The sequence below is a fragment of the Peromyscus eremicus genome, chromosome 23 (genome assembly GCF_949786415.1).
Source record: "Peromyscus eremicus chromosome 23, PerEre_H2_v1, whole genome shotgun sequence".
In the NCBI taxonomy this organism is placed as follows: domain Eukaryota; kingdom Metazoa; phylum Chordata; class Mammalia; order Rodentia; family Cricetidae; genus Peromyscus; species Peromyscus eremicus.
In genome coordinates, this window is record NC_081438.1 from 32,581,499 (window position 1) to 32,601,512 (window position 20,014).

General features: G+C 41.3%; 1 protein-coding gene across 2 annotated transcripts; it reads right to left on the reverse strand.

The window, feature by feature from the left end:
• Nucleotides 1-1,011: 1,011 nt before the first annotated feature.
• On the reverse strand, nucleotides 1,012-15,934 carry LOC131898037 (zinc finger protein OBI1-like). Of its 2 annotated transcripts, XM_059249088.1 has the most exons (4): nucleotides 15,744-15,934; nucleotides 9,602-9,694; nucleotides 2,766-4,097; nucleotides 1,012-1,439 (listed from the first exon to the last, which is right to left on the reverse strand). In XM_059249088.1, exons 1-4 carry the CDS (start codon nucleotides 15,775-15,777, stop codon nucleotides 1,384-1,386), a joined length of 1,515 nt encoding a protein of 504 aa, XP_059105071.1. In that variant the 5' UTR covers nucleotides 15,778-15,934; the 3' UTR covers nucleotides 1,012-1,383. The 2 variants fall into 2 exon arrangements, with proteins under 2 accessions (XP_059105071.1, XP_059105070.1); XM_059249087.1 differs by having other exon boundaries at nucleotides 1,012-4,097; nucleotides 15,744-15,931.
• Nucleotides 15,935-20,014: the final 4,080 nt, after the last annotated feature.

The following is a 20,014-nucleotide window of genomic DNA, read 5'->3' on the forward strand; positions in this document are numbered from 1 at the left end:
ATGCTCTAGACACTGAGCTATGTTTTGTCACATCTATCTATCTATCTATCTATCTATCTATCTATCTATCTATCTATCTTATGTATACTGGAGATTTTGCCTGAGGATACAAAATGCAAAAGCATGTACCCTATCACTGAGGGAGGTACACTCATACCTCCTGTCACACTTGTTGTGTACGTATTATCTGTTCAGTAATGTTGGGTTCCCTCAAGGCATATATGGGATGGTATATATAGTGTCCATTGTTCAGCAGCATGCTTGGCTCTGTCTACTGGGATACCGTGTCAATTACCAGCCTCCAATATGACAAGACAGTCCAGTGTGTGTGGAATAACAGAGCATCATTCATGTTTATTAGAACACTTTTTTGTAATTTAAATTGTGACTCATAATCCACGATTAACAAGTCTATTTGAAAACTAACATCAAGTTGTATGAATTGATACTTTCTTCCACAGATTTCTGATGCATGGAACCTCTGTTTATGCACCAACTCCTTTATTTATTTATTTATTTTTGCCGAGCAAAGTGTTAGTAATCCAAACACATCTGAGGCTGGGCAGGAGGATCAAGACTTTGAGATTATCCAGGGTTATATTATGAGTTTGAAGACAGCCTTGACTATATTTCAAGCCCTCAGCTAAAATATCAAACACATAAAACAAAGCAAGCAAACAAAAAATCTTGGCTAGGGAGATGACTCTGTAAGTAAAGTGCTTGCCATAAGGTCCTGAGTTTGAATCCCCAGAACCCATGGAAAGCTGGATGCAGTGGCAAACATCTTTACTCTCAGTACTCCCATGGTGAAATTGGAGGTAGAGACAGGAGAGTCTCAGAAGCTTGCATCCTGGCCAGTCTGGCACACGTAGACCCTGGCTCAAAGTGGAAGGCAAAGTCTAACACCCAGGGTTATGCTCTGACTTTCAGACATATGCTGTGGCACATGCATGCCCATGTTCACACACAAGAAGTACACACACTGCACACACGCATACAAAAATCAATAAATTAAAAATAAAAATCGTTAAGATTTATTTTACTGAATGCAACCAAAGAAAGCATTATCAATGGACTGCAATTAATTTGAACATATTTGACAACACAGGCTACTTGTATGAATTTGAAGGGATGGGTAGGTAACACATGACACAGACTCTGACAGTGGACCACATGCCAGCCTTTTTCAACCCTTGACATTCAAATGGACTCCGCAATGCCTGTAGATGTGTGACTTTGAGGAACTTCACAATCTCGACATATGGAGGCTTCTCGCATGGACCTCTGATGCACAGGTGAGTGAGGTACAGCAGCAAAGCCCCTAAGCTCTTCCTGGATGTCTGTCTTCATGGTGTTCTGATGCCAGCCAGACTTCAAATCCCACTAAAAGTTTTTAAGAGTACTTTCAGATGGTTCCAAACTGGTGTGTTTCCAATGTCCTATACGGAGAGGATCCAATATAGTTTGACTGGACTTTCTTTATTAAAAACATTTTTATTACAAGCCAGGTGTGGTGGGACACACCTTTTATCCCAGTACTTTGGAGGAGGAGGCAGGTGGATCTCTATGAGTTTGAAGACAGCCTGGTTTACACAGAGAGACCTAGTCTTAAAAAAAGGACAGGGTGTATTACTCTGTTGTCCAGGCTAGCCTTGTCTCAGTACAAGTGAAATGTAAGCATCAGTGCTCAGAGAAGCTGAGGGGAAAAGCAAGTGCTCCTTGAAACATCTCTGGATTATTTATACTCACGGGATTCCTTACTTGCCAAGGGCTCTCTAAGCTTCCCTAGACTAGCATGTTTTCTCACCTGTGTGATTTTCTGGTAGGCAGTGAGGTCTGACTTGCTGAAATTTTTCCCATGTTGTTTGAACTTAAATGGCATCACAGTTATAAGTTCTCAGGCAGTAAGTGAATTTTTTATGATGGAAAGCTTTTCTGCATTGCTTACATTGACAGCATTTATGCCTGAATACGCCGTCTCTTGTTGTGTTGAGCTTTACTACATCGTGTATACTCACAGGGTTTCTCACTAAATGAATTCACTGACTTATAGAGAGGTGTAACTTAAACATAGATCCCTGCATTTCCTATGGCTTCCCAACTGCTTATGTATTCTGACGTATAGTGAGGCATAACTCCTGCATAAAACTTTCTCATACTTTGACATTTATAGGGTTCATTACTGGCATGAGTTTTCTGATGTTGGCTGAGGAGTAACAGCAGCACATTTTCCTACACGCATGGGGCTTCTCATCTGTGTAAGTCCTCTGTTGAGTCTGACTAGTTGAAGGAAGTTCTTTATCATTTGCATCCCTACAGTTTCTCACCTAGATTGGGTTTCTCACCTCTATGTGTCTTCTGATGGCGTGTGAGGTATGACTTACGTGAGAAAGCTTTCCCACATTTCTTACATTCAAACGGCTTTTCAGGTTTATGAATTACCTGGTGTCGAGTGAGGTATGCCTTAAGATAGAAAGTTTTCCTGCATTCTTTACATTCATAGGGTTTCTCACCGGTATGAGTTGTCTCATGTTGCATCACTTGCGACTTACGGGAAAAGGTTTTCCCACATTCTTTGCATTCATAGGGCCTCTCACCTGTGTGGGTTTTCTGATGTTGAGTGAGGTGTGACTTACGGGCAAAAGCATTCCCACATTCTTTACACTTGTGTGGCTTCTCCCCTGTATGGATTTTCTGATGTTGAGTGAGGTGTGAATTACGGAAGAAAGCTTTCCGGCATTCTTTACACTCATAGGGCTTCTCACCTGAATGAGTTCTCTGATGCTGAGTGAGCTGTGACTTCAGGTAGAAAGCTTTCTTACATTCTTTACATTCATAGGGTTTTTCAGGTGCATGGATTCCCTGGTGCCGGGTAAGGTGTGACTTGTGACAGAAGGCTTTCCTGCATTCTTTACATTCATGGGGCTTCTCCCCTGTATGAGTTCTCTGATGGCGAGTGAGTTGTGACTTGTGGGAGAAAGTTTTCATGCAATCATTACATCCATAAGGCTTCTCAAGAGTAGGAGCGTGATGTTGAGCGAGGCTTGATATATAGAAGTAAATTTTCATTAATTCTTTGCATTCATTTTGCTGTTCATCTGTGTGAGCTCTCTGATATTGAGAAAGTAAGGAATTGTGGTAGAAAGCCTGACTGTATTCTCTACACTCACAGGATTTACCATCTGTATAAAGTCTTTGATGTTGGGTGAGGGTTGACTTATCATAGATAGCTTTCCTATATTCTTCACACTCACAGGATTTCTCACAGGTGTGTGATCTCTGATGGTCGATATGCTGTGACTCATGGTAAAAGGTTTTCCCAGATACTTTACATTCATAAATTTGTTTCTCTGTGTGCATCTTCTGATCAACTGTTTGTAGTTCAGCATCCAGACAGAAGAATTTGACGTTTTCCTTGCATCCTTGGGGCTCTTTCCCTGCATGTGCTTCCTGTTGTTTTGTAAGGTGTGATTTGTTAAGGATAGGTTTCTCATAATCACATTTATAATCTTTCTCTTCCATGTGCATGTTGTCATGGTTGCCGAGTTCAGTCCTACTAGGGAACATTTTATGATATGTATTCCATCCCAAAGCTTGCTTTCTTAACTGAGTCATATATTGGGCAGGAAGAGCTACCTCATCCAAGGATTTCTCACTGAACTTCCTAGAGGTTTCCTGAACATGAAACTTCTTAGGTGTTAATGTTGTGTTCATGTGGAAGGCTTCATCTGGCCCAAAATACTGAAAATGACCCTCTGAACACTGATTCTTGCTATGGTGAGTAAAATGGTCAGGATATGAGAGAACTTCCCGAATTCCGTTCAAATCATGAGTTGCTTCTGTTACCTGCCTCTCATCAGGATCACTAGGCAAAGGTACATCTTGCCATGGATTAACAAGCTCCTGATAGAACATTCTAGAGTAGACTTCATTCTTCATGTTCATATTTGAAATACAGTTTGAGTCCACATTGAATATTTTTTCTACTTCAACCATATCTTCATTTGATGTATTTCTCTTGGTGATTTCAAGTTGGCCTAAATACTTCTCTTGAGCTTGCTCTCTTGTTTCAGCCAGGGCACTCCATTTATGAACGTCTAAAATGGTATTAAAAATGATCATTTAATAAGTGAAATATGGTCTTAAGAGTCAATATTAAAAACTTGCATTTGACATTCACAGCTATTTATAGAAATTTGACTATCAATCTTAGAAATTACATAATGTCACTTTTAATAAAAACATATCTGAGGGTGCATAAACTCTCTTATATATCTTGATTATGGTAGTGATGGTTATGTGACTATACAATAAACTGGAAGAGTGAAATTTGTTATATGTTAAAATAAAAATTGAGAGGTAGGCTGCATACCATCATACCCCATAGGTCATCAGGCTCCTCTGAAATCCTGCTTCTTTGTTCCTCCAGGAAGGCCTTGCTCTTTATCACCCCATAGGACACATGCCTTCTCCAAGATCTCACTTCCTTGTGCTGCCAGGCAACAGACTTTATGTCTTGTTCTTTCAGAATCCCACTCCCCTGTGATGGATGCTAGACTACCTCTCCTCTCTGGGACACTACACCCCCATGTCCTCAGTAGGTCCTCTATTTCCACAAGATTCCAGGCTCCTCTAGGATCTCATTTCCCAGTGTTCCTAGGTAGAACCACTCTCCTCATCCTATAGGTCTCCTGACACCACAGCTAGCTTTCCTAGGATCTTGTGGTCCACCAGTTGACCAGAGCTTAACATAGGGTATCCAGGCATGGAGAGACACCAGAAGGCTGTGGAAGAGAGGACCAGCAAGAGGTATGCTGATCACCAGATGACTGTTGGCATAGATAGTAAAGGACTCTCAAAAGACTACTAATGACAGAATGTGCAGCCCTCAATACTAACTCCACAGGGGAAATAAAGTCCCAACCCTCTTACAGATTAGTCATCTCCTGAACAGTGCACATAACTGCACTGGAAAAGAAAGGGATTTGAACAAAAAGAAAGAGAGACTCAATAAACACATTACTTCAGATGCACATCCCAACATAAAACAAAAATAACTTGAAAATCATGACAACTTGCTTTCCCCCAATTACTAAGCCCATAGTCATGACCCCAGTGGAATGACCTGGAAAAATTCCAAGACGACGAATTCAAAGGAATGATTGTAACTATGTTTAAACAACTCAAAGAAGGTATGAATATATTGCAAGAGAACAAAACCACAGCTGAATGAAATAAGGAGGTCAATCTAAGACATGAAACTAGAATTCAATAAAGAGACAGAATTTCTGAAGAAAACCCAAACTGCATCAAATGCTAGAAATTAAAACTCAATAAGCCAAATAAAAACCTTGATGGAAAGCCTCATCAACAGAATGGATCATATGGAAAACAGTGTGAGGGCTAGAAGACAGGAGAGGAATTGAATTACCCAATAAAAGTCCATGATAAATTTAAAAAAATGAACAGAACATGCAACACCATAAGACACCTACTTTTGAATTAATGGGCATAAAAAGAAGACTACCATACCAAAGGCATAAATAAAAAATCATAAAAGAAATGCCCCAAAATCTCGAGAAAGATACACCTATCCAGGCACAAGATGCCTACAGAACACCATATAAACAGGGTCAGAAAAGAAACTCCCCACAACATACCATAGTTAAAACACTAAAAGCACAGAGTAAAGAGAGGGCATGGAAGCTACAGGAGAGAAAGGTCAACTTACTCATAAATGCAGGCCAAGAGAATAACAGTAGATTGTGCCACAGAAACTTTTAAAGGCAGAGTGCCTGGAAAGATGTATTCCGAGCTCTGAATCATCAACTGCCAAGCCAGAGAAAAAAGATTAAAGAATTTATGACCAATAAGCTAGCTCTACAGAGGACACTGGAAGGAATGGGGGGATAGCAGAACACAGGCAGCATGAAATGTGTGTGTGTGTGGGGGGGTCTGTCTGTCTGTCTGTCTGCCTGCCTGCCTGCCTGCCTGTCTGTCGTCTTGGAGAGGATTAAGTGAATAGAGGGATTAGGGAGAAGAGTGGGCATGGAGTGGATTTGCCAAAACTAAGGATGTTGATAAGGCTTATGAAAATCTACTAGTTTGTAAAGTAATTTAACACACACACACACACACACACACACACACACACACACACACACAGGAGTTTGAACAGAAGTACCCTTTATGGGTGTACAATGCAGAAGTCATGAGTTATCAGAAGAAAATTTCAGTGCAAGGTAAAGGATGCCTCCCTATGAGTTACTGGTCACTGAGACCCCAGAGGTACCCAAAACAACACAGGCTATTGACTTTTTTCTTGGCTGACCACTATTAACTAGATGGTTACTAATGACACCACTCACTGTGGATGCAGACATATTGAAGCTAACCTCAGCTGAGTAGGAAGCTTGGTCTTTGCTGTGGGGCTTACAGAGTGCCAGAAATTGCTATTCAGGCTGCTGGGGGTGCAAAGGCATCCAAGGTCTTACTCTGTGCTAGACCCTGAATGACTACTATTGATCTGCCTGGTAAGATGTGCCCATAGGTATAACAGTGGTAGTGATGGGTAAGGGGATAACCAACCACTTTTTTTTTTTTGCCTAGATAGGGGGCTTGCATCACAGGAAGTATTTCATGCCTGGTATTATACACCTGGTCAAAAGCCCATAAATGTTAGTATGTCTTTTTTTAAAAATTTTTTTAAAGATCAAAACAGTAGTGAAAATACAATCAAGAGAAATTAGGAATCAGGTGGGTTCCCTGCCAAATTCTCCCAAACCTTCAAAGAAGAGCTGGCAAGAATGCTCTGCTTACACTGTTCTGTAAAGAAGAGAAACATCACACCCAACTCATCCTAAGACACCGACCTGATACCCAAACTTGGGAAGGATACAAGAAAATGACAGGACAATCTTCCTGATGATCGCCGATGCAAACATCCACAGTAAGATTCTTGCAAATCCAATTCAAGAGCACATTAGGGAGATCACACACAAACTGAACAGCACCATCCAAACCAACCAGATACAGACATGAAAAATAAGGACAATTGCCAGCCTCGCCAATGCCCACGGGAGGGACAGGCAATAAATGGTGAATAGACTGTGAGGTCAAAAACAAAAATTAAATGAATAATAAAAGGACAAGCTAAAGGAAGGAGGGAAAGAAGGGGATAAAGGGAGAACTGGGGTTAAATAAAAGACAGAAAAGGACCAGGCATGGTGGTGCACACCTTTAATGTCAGCACTCAAGAGGTAGAGGCAGGCAGATCTCTGTGGGTTCAATATAGCGAGTCCAGAACAGTTGCAGCTACATAATAAAGAGACTCTGTCTCAAAAATAAAACAAAATTCAGGCCCCCCAAAAAAGTGTGTGGAAGAAGAGAGCACATAATGCAAAAAGCATTTGGTTACAAAGTAAGAAAAAAAAACACATAGAAGTAGAGACAGGTACAAGGAGGACTAAAATAAATAAAATAAAACTTAAAAAATGAAAGTGAACAGTAATATTAATAACCCATCAAGAAGAAAACAAGGCCGGGCGGTGGTGGCGCATGCCTGTAATCCCAGCACTCGGAAGGCAGAGGCAGGCGGATCTCTGTGAGTTTGAGGCCAGCCTGGTCTACAGAGCTAGTCCAGGACAGGCTCCAAAGCTACAGAGAAACCCTGTCTCGAAAAACCAAAAAAAAAAAAAAAAAAACAAAAAAACAAAAACAAAAACAAAAAAAAAAAACAAGCCAGAAAAGGAACTGGTGAAGCTTTTAATCTGTTCTAACATTGCCTCCAGCAGCGAGAGGTGGAGACTGAGGTTGCGCCTGGAGTCTTTATCACATTATCAATCTGTGCTGGGTGCTAGCAGAGGGTTAGGCCCATCAAGGCTATGTTGTGACAGGCTGTATTTCATTTAGAATCTTTCCTGTTTGCAGAAAAGAGCCACTGTTGACCCCAGTGAACTTGGTGGTATGTGTGCCAGGCAGGATCCTGCTTGCTCCAGAGACTAGTTTGTGCATGGAGGGAAGGTGATGTCTACTTGAGTCTGACTGAGGTTTTAGACTTCAGAAGCAATCTGCTGACTGCAGGCTGAGTCCTATTCTCTGCAGAAACCCAGAAGTGATCAGGGCTGTGTTTTAGGGTTTCTATTGCTGCAGCAAAACACTATGACCCAAAAGCAAGTTGGAGAAGAAAGGATTTACTTGACTTATACTTCTACAGCATTGTTCATCACTGAAGGAAGTCAGGACAGGAACCCACACAGAACAGGAACCTGGAGGCAAGAGCTGATGTAGAGGCCACGAAGGGGTGCTGCTTACTGGCTTGCTCCTCATAGCTTGCTTTGGTTGCTTTCTTATAGAACCTAGGACCAACAGCCCAGGGATGGCACTATCCACAGTGGGCTGGGCCCTCCCTCACTGATCTGTAACCTTAAAACTTTCTGTAGGCCACTTTTACATTTGTTTATCTAGACTAACCAAGATTGCTGGTTTTGGTTGCTGGGATGAAACATCATCAACAAAAGCAACTCAGGGAAGAAAGGGTTTATTTGTCTTAAACATATTGCTCACACTCCATCAATGATGGAAGTCAGGGCAGGAAATCAAGGCAGGAACCTAGAGGCAGGAACTGAAGCACAGACCATGGAGGAACACTGCTTACTGGCTTGCTCTCGATGGCTTGCTCAACCTGCTTTATCATAGCATGCAGAACCAGCTGCCTGGGGGGTGGCACCCCACACAGTAGGCTGAGCTCTCCTCCCATCAATCACCAATGAAGAAAATGACCCACAGGATTGCCTAGGGGCCAATCAGATGGAAGCATTTTCTCTCTTCCCAGATGACACTGGCCTATGCTGATGACAATAAGTTAACGTACACAACCATGATCCAGTGTTTCTTTTGTAAGTAAGTAATTCACTAGATGTTAGTTCACTTGATGCTTTTCCTAAAATAGAACCCCATGCTTTTTCCTCTCCTCTGGCTCAACAACCTTTGTGATTCTTCTCTCTCTCTTTGTTTCACTTTTCCTTCTCAGGACACATTTGTACGATGACTATTGCCACCTAAACAATTACAAAGACAACAACCCTTAAGCTAATCAAAGCTCAAGAACTGAAAAAAAAAACCCCAACATGTCAACAAATGCCAAATAGAAATCAGTCTATGGAAAGGAGGAAAGGACAAGTGAGGGGTGGGATGGGCATAGAGCTCAGTTGCTAGAGTGTTTTCCTAGAACACACAAATCCCTGGGCTTGATCCTTAGCACTGAAAAAAAAAAAGAAATAGAAAAATAGGGAAAGTATTTAACCAAAAAAATGGGTGAGAAGTCCCACATAGTGGTAGTGAATTTGGGCAAATATAAGGATACCTCAATAACAGCAACAACCAAACCAAACCAAACCAAACCAGGAAAAATGGTTTGACACGGAGTCCCTGATTTGGAAAGTAGATAAAGTAAGTGTCAGGTTCAAGAGCCCACTCCCTTCAGGTCTGGCTTTGATAAGAATTGGCTGGCTTTGATAAAAGTTGGTGAAAACATCTCAATGTGACCAATAGCCGAGTTGCTCATTTTTTGCTGACTCTTATCCAAATAGCATTGACTCACCTGGCAGGCACTGTTCTGTGGTTTCTGCACCACTCCATGGTGCCAATCCTTGTTCCAACTTGGAAATCAACTCAGGTTTGGCTAAACAGTGCCCTGTAAATGGGAAATAAGAAAAGATTTGTGCCAAGTCAGGTTTACGGAGAAAAGACAACGGTCCCATTTCAGGGTCTTTGTCACAGTGGCTGAACTAGAACTTGTGTTAGAGAGGGTTTACACCATAGTCTTCACTCACTGGAATAGCACCCTTATGGGGAATTCAATTGTATGACATATAACCCAATGTGATGATGTAAGAAAACTTGGAGGAAACACAAGAAGTGAAGAAAAACAGAGACATTGGAACTATAACTCAAGAGCTTTAAGAGAAATGGAGAAAGTAGAGAGTGATCACAAAAAAGAACCAGCCAGAAGTTTTGGAAGTAAAGGCCTCAATTCATGAAATAATAAAAGAAAGCTGATGGATGAAATCACAGATCTCACCAGGCAGGAGAACAAATTACAGGGAATTTAAAAATAACCCAGGCAGGTTTTCAAACCTGAAAGAAATACAGAGAATGACAAAGCTGTTGATGGACATGCACTGCTGTGGAGAAAGCAAGCATTTCATCACGGTGTTCCAAAAGGAAAAGGGACATCAACACACAGATCGAACGTAAGGACTTTATGTCATGAGAGGATGTTTATGTCCAGATATAAGATGCTTAAGAACCCCTACCAGACTGGACCAAGAATAATTTTGAGTCATACTAGAGTCAAACTGACAAAACTCCATGGCAAAGAATATTCTAAAATATACTGGAGAAAAGTCTATAGTTACTTATAAAACAAAGGCCATTAGAGGAATATGGTGGTTTGAATGAGAATGGCCCCCATAGGCTCATATATTTGAATACTTGGTTCCCAGTTGGGGGAACTGTTTGGGAAAGATTAGGAGGTGTGGCCTTGTTGGAGGAGGCATGTCACTAGGGGTGGGCTTTGAGGTTTCTAAAGCCTACACAAGGCCCAGTCTCTCTCTCTCTCTCTCTCTCTCTCTCTCTCTCTCTCTCTCTCTCTCTCTCTCTCTCTCTCTCGGATAAGATGCAAGCTCTCAGCTACTGTTCCATCAGGTCTGCTTTTCTGCTGCTATGCTCCCTGCCATTATAATCAGACTTACCCCTGGAAACTATAAGTAAGCAAACCCCAAATTAAGACTTTGTTTTTATAAGTTGCCTTGATCGTGGAGTCTCCTCATAGCAATAGAAAAACAACTAAGACAAGTCTCAACCACTGTAGCTGTAACCTTACAGACCAGCACTGCAGTGATTTTAAAGCTGGCACTGACACAGCAAACCAACTACAGACCAACAGACTTCAATTCTCAGCAAGACAGAAAATCAAGTGGAATGGAATATAAAAAGATAATAAACAGTGACTCTAATTTTTTGGATTTATTTATCTTGTTTTATGAGTTGTTTGCCTGCATGTATATCTGTGTATCATGTGCATGTCTGATGCCCTTGGAGGTGAGAAGAGGACATTAGATCCCTTGGAACTGGAGTTATGGATGGTTGTGAGCCACTGTGTATGTGCTAGAAATTGAACCTTGGTCCTCTGCAAGAGCAACAAGTGCTTTTTAACCACTTAGCCACTCCTTCCAAACACTAAACTGTGATTCTCTGTAATTTGTTCCAGGGTACAACTTTCATGTTATGAAAACTCACAAGTGTAAACCACCTTACCAACAGAATGAAGAATATAAAGCCACGTGAACATCACCATCCATGCATAAAAAGGACTTGAGAAAATTCAACATCCTAGCTTCATGAAACTCCATAATTAGAGACAGAAGGACTATACTTCAGTACTATGGGAGTTATATACAATAGACCCATAGAGAAAATTTAACATCCTAGCTTCATGAAACTCCATAATTAGAGACAGAAGGACTATACTTCAATACTATGGGAGTTATATATAACAGACCCATAGTCCACAGGTTAATGAATGACAAAAACCAGAAATTATTTCCTCTAAGCTCTCAAACAAGACAAGGACACACTATTTTTTTTTTAAGATTGATCGGTTGATTGATTATGTATACAGTGTTCTGTCTGGATGTATGCTTGCGGACCAGAAGAGGGGCGCCAGATCTCATTACAACAGTAGAGTAAGGGGAAGAAATAAAAGGAATTAAAACATGAAAGGGCAATATCAAAAATGTCCTTTTTTGTAGGTTACATGATTTTTATATAGAAGACAAACAAACAAACAAACACAATACATAACTAAAAATAACAATAGTTGGATTAGTTGAATCGGTTCCCTGGGAGTACGGAACACAAAGTAAAAACACCCAAATCTGAAGTTACATGCTTATTAATAACGGAATTGCTGAGAAGTAAATTCAGAATTCAATTCAATCCCCAATAGCTATAAAATATTTTTATTGTTTATGTTTATTTTATTATTTATGTTTGTGTATGCTGTGTATGTAGGTGATGGTGGAGGCCAGAGAAGGAGTTGGATCCCTGCCCTCAGGGAGAGTTACAGGCAGTTTTGAAACACCTGATGTGGGTGCTGGAAATTGACCTCTGGAAGAACAGCAGGCGCTCTTAACTACTGAGCCGTCTCTCCAGCCATTATAAATTATTTTTAAAAATTAAAATAATTTAAAAATTCAATAACCAGGATACACATTGAAACTCTAAAACAGAGAAAAAATGTTTAAGAAGACACACTGACAAACTGACACATGCACAGACACAAAAAATATCCTATGTTCGTGGTCTAAAAGTAAATTGCTAACATTTCCAACTAACCAACATGATTTACAGATTTAATGAAATTCCCATTTCAGTACCAATCATATTCTCCACAAAACTGTAAAAATACTGTCCTAAACATCTTAAGATCTAAAACTGTGAAAGCAACTTTAAACAAAAAGAACAACCCTAGAGTCATTATAATACATGTCTTCAAAACACACCCCAAAGATACAGTAACTCAAATGGTGTGGACTCAGCATAAAAAGAGACATACACCAGTGGAACAGAGCGGAGAACCCAGATATAGCTCTGTATATATGCAGTGTTATACGTTGAATGCTACACTTTGAATCCAAAACATGTTAAAGATCACGGGACATCATCAGCTGCTGGGAGATGAGACCTAATGGAAATGGGGTTATAAGGACAAATTTGAAGGGGATATTGGGCAGCAGTTTCTCCTCCTTTGCTTCCTGGCTGCAATGAGGTGATCAGCTTTGTTCTAACACATGTGCTCTGCCATGATGTCACCACAGAACAAGAGTGACAGGGCCAACTGATCATCGACTGAAACCTCTGAAAAAACGTAATCCAAAAGAATTCTTCTTTCAAGATGCTTGTGTCAAGCATCTTTTTTGTTTTTCCCAGTGACAGAATTCTGACTAACACATTCAGCCAACTGATTTTCAACACAGCTTTCATGCACTTGCACCCAGGAATACTAAGTAATAAATCATACTAACTGAGAAAAGGAATTAAATTCTCATTTCTCGCCATAGATGGAAATCACCTGAGATCAATCAAAGAAGGGGATGTAAGACCTGAAGCTATGAACTCATACTATACATGTGCAATTCTTCAATACAATGACCTAGGCAAAAAGTCTTTTTGACATAATGCCAAAAAACAAATCAATAAAAGCAAAAATCAGTAACTATTATAAAAAAATTCAAAATTGTCTGTTCAGAAAAGCAAGCAATCAGAGCTAACATATAGAATAAGAAAACATAGGCCAACAACCTGTCAAGACATTAGCTTTTAGAATATATGAATACTTCAGATGCTGTTTTAACTTCAGCATAGTGGCTGTGCCTAAATCCACTGCTATTTCTGCCCACAATTACAACTCCACAGTTACCAGCCTGCTTCTCTAGCAGCAGCCACGTGAGAATTCTGTTCCTGCAGGCAATGGGCTCTGTCGCTGCCTCTAAAGGTAGCTGTAACTAAATCTCCAGCGTTCTACTTATAAATAAGACTCAAGATTCAAAGGCCCGGGTAAAAACCTGCTAGCTCAGAGAGGCTGGGTCACAATTAGCTAACCTTCTCTCCTTGCTGGCCTCTCTGAAAGACCTGTGTTTTGGCTTCACCAAACTAGAAAAACTGTGCCACTCCAAACCCCACCCTATTATTTCCTCTCTCTCTGTGTCTCTCCTGGATGCCCACTGAAGCTCTATGAATACTTTCTGTCAATTAGTTGTTAATGGAGCTCCTGACCGACCCAAGGTTAATTTTATTTAACTAACATAAATGCAAACTCGGGGCTCACAGTGTGATTGAACACCCCCCAACAAGATGCCTATGGGACAATGATGTGAATGAATGCTTCTCCATCAGGACACACAAATAGCTTGAGGAATTCTCAACACCATCAGAGAATGCCTGGGACAACCACACAGGATATCAGCACACTGAAGCTAGAATGCTATCCACGGAACAAAATCACAAGTGCCAGAAGGTCCTACACACTGATGATGGGCAGGTAAATTAGTCCAGTTACCATGAAACCAGTACAGAGGTCCTCAGAGTCTAGAAACACACTGGCACATGGATTGTTTGCACATGTCTTCGACGGATGTGTTATTGGAGTGCTGAAACCTGCATTTGTTGTTACTGATTTCATATTTTACTTCTTAAAATGATTTATTTTTATTTTAAAAATCGTACGTACTTGTGTGTGTCTGTTCTGTGTGAGGATACGCACATGTGAGTACAGCTGCCTGTGGAGGACAGAAAGGGGTGTTGAGTTCCTGGAAGCTGGAGCTACAGCTGGCTGTGAGCCACCAGATGTAGGTGCTGGGAACAAACTCAGGTTCTCTGCAAGAGGAGCAAGTGCTCTCAACCCCTGATCCATCTCTCCAGCCCTGTTTTTCATTTTGAAATAGTCTAATGCAGCCTAGTTTGGCCTTCAACACACTATATAGATAAAGAATAACCTTGAACCTCTGATCCTCTGCCTCCACCTCCTGAGTGCTAGGATTGCAGGAGGGTAATGAACGGTAGTTTATTCCTGGTTTAAAACCTTTGGTCTTGTGTTCATCACAGTACTGTTCACAAAGCAAAAAGATGTGATCAATGTAGGTGTTTATTAACACAGGAATAGTAAGTAAAATAAAATAAAATAAAAAGTATACTTAGAAATGGAACATTTTCTATTAAAATAAATGAAAATTCTTTCCTAGTGACATGACAGAAAAGGAGAGTGGTACAGCTATAGCACATCTAGTTCCTCTGTGAACAGTCACCACCATCTTGAAGTAGAGCAGCTGTGGCCTACAGGAGACACTAGCCTACTCATAGCAACAGAACGGAGTGAACTATGACAGAGGTTCTCAACCTGTGGGTTGTGACCCTTTGGGGGTTGAGTGAACCTTTCATAGGGATTGCCTAAAGCCATCCTGTATATCAGATATTTACATTACAATTCATAACAGTAGCAAAATTACATTTAATGAAGTAGCAATGAAAATAATTTTATGGTTGGGGGTCATTACAACATGAGGAACTGTATTAAAGGACTGCAGCATTAAGAAGGTTGAGAACCACTGGTCTGATAATAGTAATGGGATGTTAACATCCCCTCTTAAGACAGCCATTAACACCTCACATGAAATTCCGATAATGGCTCCCTCCTGCCCAACTGTACATGCGCTTAATAAACCAAATTTGGAGTTTCGGCAAAGGGAATATATACTTCTGTCAGCTTCCTCTTATTTGGGGCGGGCCGAGTTTTTTTTATGCCTCTCCAGGAAAACCACAATACATAAGTGAAATATATCGGGTAAAAAGCAAAAAACAAAACCAAAAGCTAAGAAATAAATAAGGAAAGAAAGAGAAAGCCAAAAGGACAGTGCTGCATGTTCTCATTGAATGCTTAAGTTGAACTCAAAGAAGTAAAGAACAGAGCAGTGGTTACAGCATGTGGGAAAGGAAGAGGGGAGGGGGATGGTTAGTGCATCCTGGGGTACGGTGAAGGGAGGAACAATTTCTAATGCTGTATAGTCTGAGTACTACATGGCAGTTGAAAATGTATACTACCGATGAGTATGAACAGATATTATTAACTTATCAACAAAGAAGAAAGCAATTACTGCTGAGAGTTGCAGAGGAGTCAAACTCACCCAACCACACCAGGCTCTTGTAGTTCTCCAGCATCACATCTCTGTAGAGGGTCCTCTGAACAGCATCCAGCTCCTGCCACTCCTGCCAGGTGAAATCCACAGCCACGTCCTCAAATGACACCAACCGCTGCAATGACACACTTCTGGTCAACCCAAGTCCTTAGCCTTGAAAACACAAAACCAGAGTTCGTGTATTTGTATTTCTCTCTCTCATACACACACACACACACACACACACACACACACACACACACACACACACCACACTACTGTCTTGTTAGTGTTTAATAGAAGGTACAGCTTGATTTATATTCTGTTTTATGTGATAAAGAAAACTGAATACAGACATCCTACCTTGGGACAATTCATGGATTAAAAGAATTGGTTTCCTAGGAATCACAATACAAACAAAATCCATGGATGAAAAGTTTTATTACTTTTTTAATAGAATTAAAGTAATAGAGGTTCTAGAGGGATGGCTCAGCTGTTGAGAGCATTGGCTGCTCTTCCAGAGGACCCAGGCTCAATTCACAGCACCTGCATGGCAGCTCACAACCATCTGTAACTCCAGTTCTGGGGGAGCTAACACCCTCTTCCGACCTCTGTGGGCACCAGGCATGTACATGGGGAACATAAATACACGTAGGTAAAACACTAACTGTGCTGGATAGTTTTATGTCAACTTGATACAAAAAGTGTCATCTGAGAGGAGGGAACCTCAAGAAAATGGATTTCTGTGAGTTCAAGGCCAGCCTGGTCTTCCAGGACAGCCAAGGTTACACAGAGAAACTCTGTCTTAAAAAAACCAAAAACACCAAAACAAAACAAAACATCAAAGACTGGGTGGTGGTGGTGGTGCACGCTTTTAATCCCAGCAGAGACAGACAGATCTCTGTGAGTTCAAGGCTAGCCTGGTCTATGGAGAGAGTTCCAGGTCAGCCAGGGCTACACAGAGAAACCCTATCTCAACTGTCTCAAATAACCAAAAAAAAAAAAAAAAAAAAAATCAAGCAAGCAAGAAAAAAAAATTGGGTTGTAGGCAGGCCTATAAGGCATTTTCTTAATTAGATATCAATGGGGGAGGACCCAGACAATTGTAAGTGGTGCCATCCCTGGGCTGGTGGTCCTGGGTTCTATAAGAAAGCAGGCAGAGCAATCTATGAGGAGAAAGCCAGTAAGCAGCACCTCTCCATGGCCTCCGCATCAGCTCCTGCCTCCAGATCTCGGCCCTGCTTTAGTTCCTGTCCTGACTTCCTTCAATGATGGACAGTGATATGTAAACAAATGAACACTTTCCTCCCCAAGTTTCTTTGGTCATGGTGTTTTGTCACAGCAATAGAAACCCTAACAAGACATTCACATACATAAAATAATCTTTAAAAAAATAGCAATAGGGGTTGGGGAGATGTGCAGTGGGTAAACCATTTTCTATGCAGCTGTGTGGACCTAAGCCTGAATCACCCAGCCTACATAAAAAGCTTGGCATGGATGTATATATCTGCAACCCCAGCACCGGGATGGGGGAGGGAGGGATAGAAAATGATGGATCCTGAGAGCTTGCTGGCCAGCCAGCCTAAGTGAAATAGTGAGCTTTTAGTTCAGTGAGAGACGGTCTCTCAGGAAAACAAAATGGAGAGTGATACAGAAAGACACCTAGTGTCTATCTTTGGCTTCCACATGTGTATGCATGTTTGAACATTTATGTGCATGTACCACACCCCCCCCAGCTCTCTCTCCCCTCTGTCTGTCTCTGTCTGTCTCTCTCTCACATAGATATACAGACAAACAGACAGTAACAGTCTATATAAATGTAACTATAAAAATTAAAATTAAACATGAAAAGAAGGAACAATGAAAAGGCAGATATTGGGGCTGGTAGTACAGGACTATGGTACAGTGTATGTCCAGAAGGTACAATGTCGTACATCCTTACTCCATCCATAAACAATCTGAATGAACATGTAGATATGTTTCAAGTCTCTCTCTAGGGCATAAATGAGTTGACAGACTTCTGTGTACTAAGAATTTGTGGAAATACTCCCTATCAAATGGGTAGGGAAAGCAGAGGCACATCTGGCAACCTTTGGCAACATACCATGTCACTGAGAAATGATCCTAACAAATAATGCCAGTGGAAGATTTGGAAATTTTGCATGCATATGGTACCCTATCTCTATAGTCTTATGTGAGTGGATATTAATTCATCTCACACTGGGAGGACACAGATCTAGGCAAGCATGAATCTACCTAGACCATAGAATGAACTCATGGGTTTGTATGGGTTTATAAGTACTCTGCTTGACTTCAGCCCCTGGGATCAGGACAGAGGAGACCCAGTTTATTCCTGGAAGGGATATATTAGCACAGCCTGCTAATTGATGAGCTGATAGCTAAGCTTTTATGCAACCTGCCCCAGAGAGTTAATCCAGAAAAGATCAGTAGGCCTCTGGCAGCTTACCTGGGAACTCTGCATATCCTGAGCCACCCCACCCACCCCCCACTGCCCACCACATTGACATCTCCCAGGTCCTCTGGTTCCTCCAATGTGAAATCTGCTATGCACTGAGTGTCTCAACTTTAACACATTGTATTTGAGGGAATATATTCCAAATCTTCAAGATCTGGGAGCAAAGGCATCTGGACATGTGCAAATAACGCTGGATCCCAGGAAAACAAATGTCCTAAGTGGCATACAGTACTTCCATAGCCTCAAATCTCTAGCATGAATACAGGGATTGATGGGAAGGTACAGATCTCCATTTATTCCCAGAGGAACATTTAAGTACTTTTCCAGTGCCTACTTCACAGCCTGGCTCTAATAAATTTCCATTGTGAAGTACACACATCCCTGAAGACATTGTGGAATGCCTGTAGCCTGAGCACAGTGGTCAGTGCTATGATCAAAACACTGTCAGACAAAAATAGCCTTTGAGAGGACACTGGTGCACTGGGGAGGAAACCCTAGTGCTCTGCTGGAATTTCACATCAATGCAGTGGGGCTGGAGAGACGGTTCAGCAGGTGAGAGCACTGGCTGCTCTTTCAGAGGACCTGTGTTTGGTTCCCAGCACCCACATGGTGGCTCACAATCATCTGCAGGGGATATAGCACTTCTAAGGACAGATAGTCATTGTCATGTTTGGAGACAGAACACAACTTGAAGAAGTCACTCTAAGGAAAAGGCACTATGTCCATCTAATATCCAGAGAGGTCTGGCATCTTGAGGCTTAGTCACAGATAAAGATCACCCTATAAGGAGTTTTAGACTTTTAATGACCTACCCTCCTTGTCCTTAGATCTCTATTAGAATACTCCATCAATACCACTGAAATCTCCAACTGGCTACATACTTAACCAGCAAAAACAACTTGACCTGGATAAGCTAAAGAGAAAGCACCTTTATTTATTTATTTTCCTACAATATGGTCTGGTTATAATATAGAGAAATTACAGCAGTGGCTGTTTCGTGGCAGCCTTAAACACATAGTAGTACAATTAGGCTTACTTTATGAGAGAAGTCAGATGGTCAGAGATGTCTTACATACAGGCAGGCCTTCATGGTCTCTTACTAAGGACCTTTGGTTTACAAAGGAGCCAAAGGAGCCTGGAAGGGACTCCACTACAGACCCTGATATTGTGACTAATCCACTCCTGAGAGGTCCATGTGTATCAGGGATAGTTACAGCCTCCTCCCCTTACCCTCCTTCCTCTTACGCTCTACCAACACAAAGGCAAAGAATGTCAATCACACAGCATCTGAGGGCCATAACAGAGATTCTCTGCTTTGTGATAACTTGCCTACAGGATGTTTCTACCATGTATTTTTTTTTTTTTTTTTGGTTTTTCGAGACAGGGTTTCTCTGTGTAGCTTTGCGCCTTTCCTGGAACTCACTTGGTAGCCCAGGCTGGCCTCGAACTCACAGAGATCCGCCTGGCTCTGCCTCCCGAGTGCTGGGATTAAAGGCGTGCGCCACCACCGCCCGGCTCTACCATGTATTTTAAAGCATCTTTTTATATAGAAAAAGCTACATAAAACTGTTACTACACAGGGATGTGGAGTTTGGGGTAACCTAAACATGTGTTCACAGGAACTGCATGCATACCTCAGAGGATGGCACCAACCCACGAGTGAATGAAACCAGAACAATAAGTTCTTATCTGCAGGTATTTTAAGGCAGAGCTTTCTGTGGGAGAATCTAGCCTACCATTGGACATTTGCATTTAACTTTGCACATAAGGTCATATCAGCTCGTGAATTATATATGTATAATAT

Excerpts from the sequence above, each read along its gene's own strand:
- LOC131898037 (XM_059249087.1), bottom strand. The coding sequence starts at position 15,777 with ATGCTGGAGAACTACAAGAGCCTGGTGTGGTTGG. Across the intron at positions 9,695-15,743 it reads CAAGAGCCTGGTGTGGTTGG|GGCACTGTTTAGCCAAACCT; the intron begins GTGAGTTTGACT and ends TCCCATTTACAG. Across the intron at positions 4,098-9,601 it reads CACAGAACAGTGCCTGCCAG|ACGTTCATAAATGGAGTGCC; the intron begins GTGAGTCAATGC and ends ATACCATTTTAG.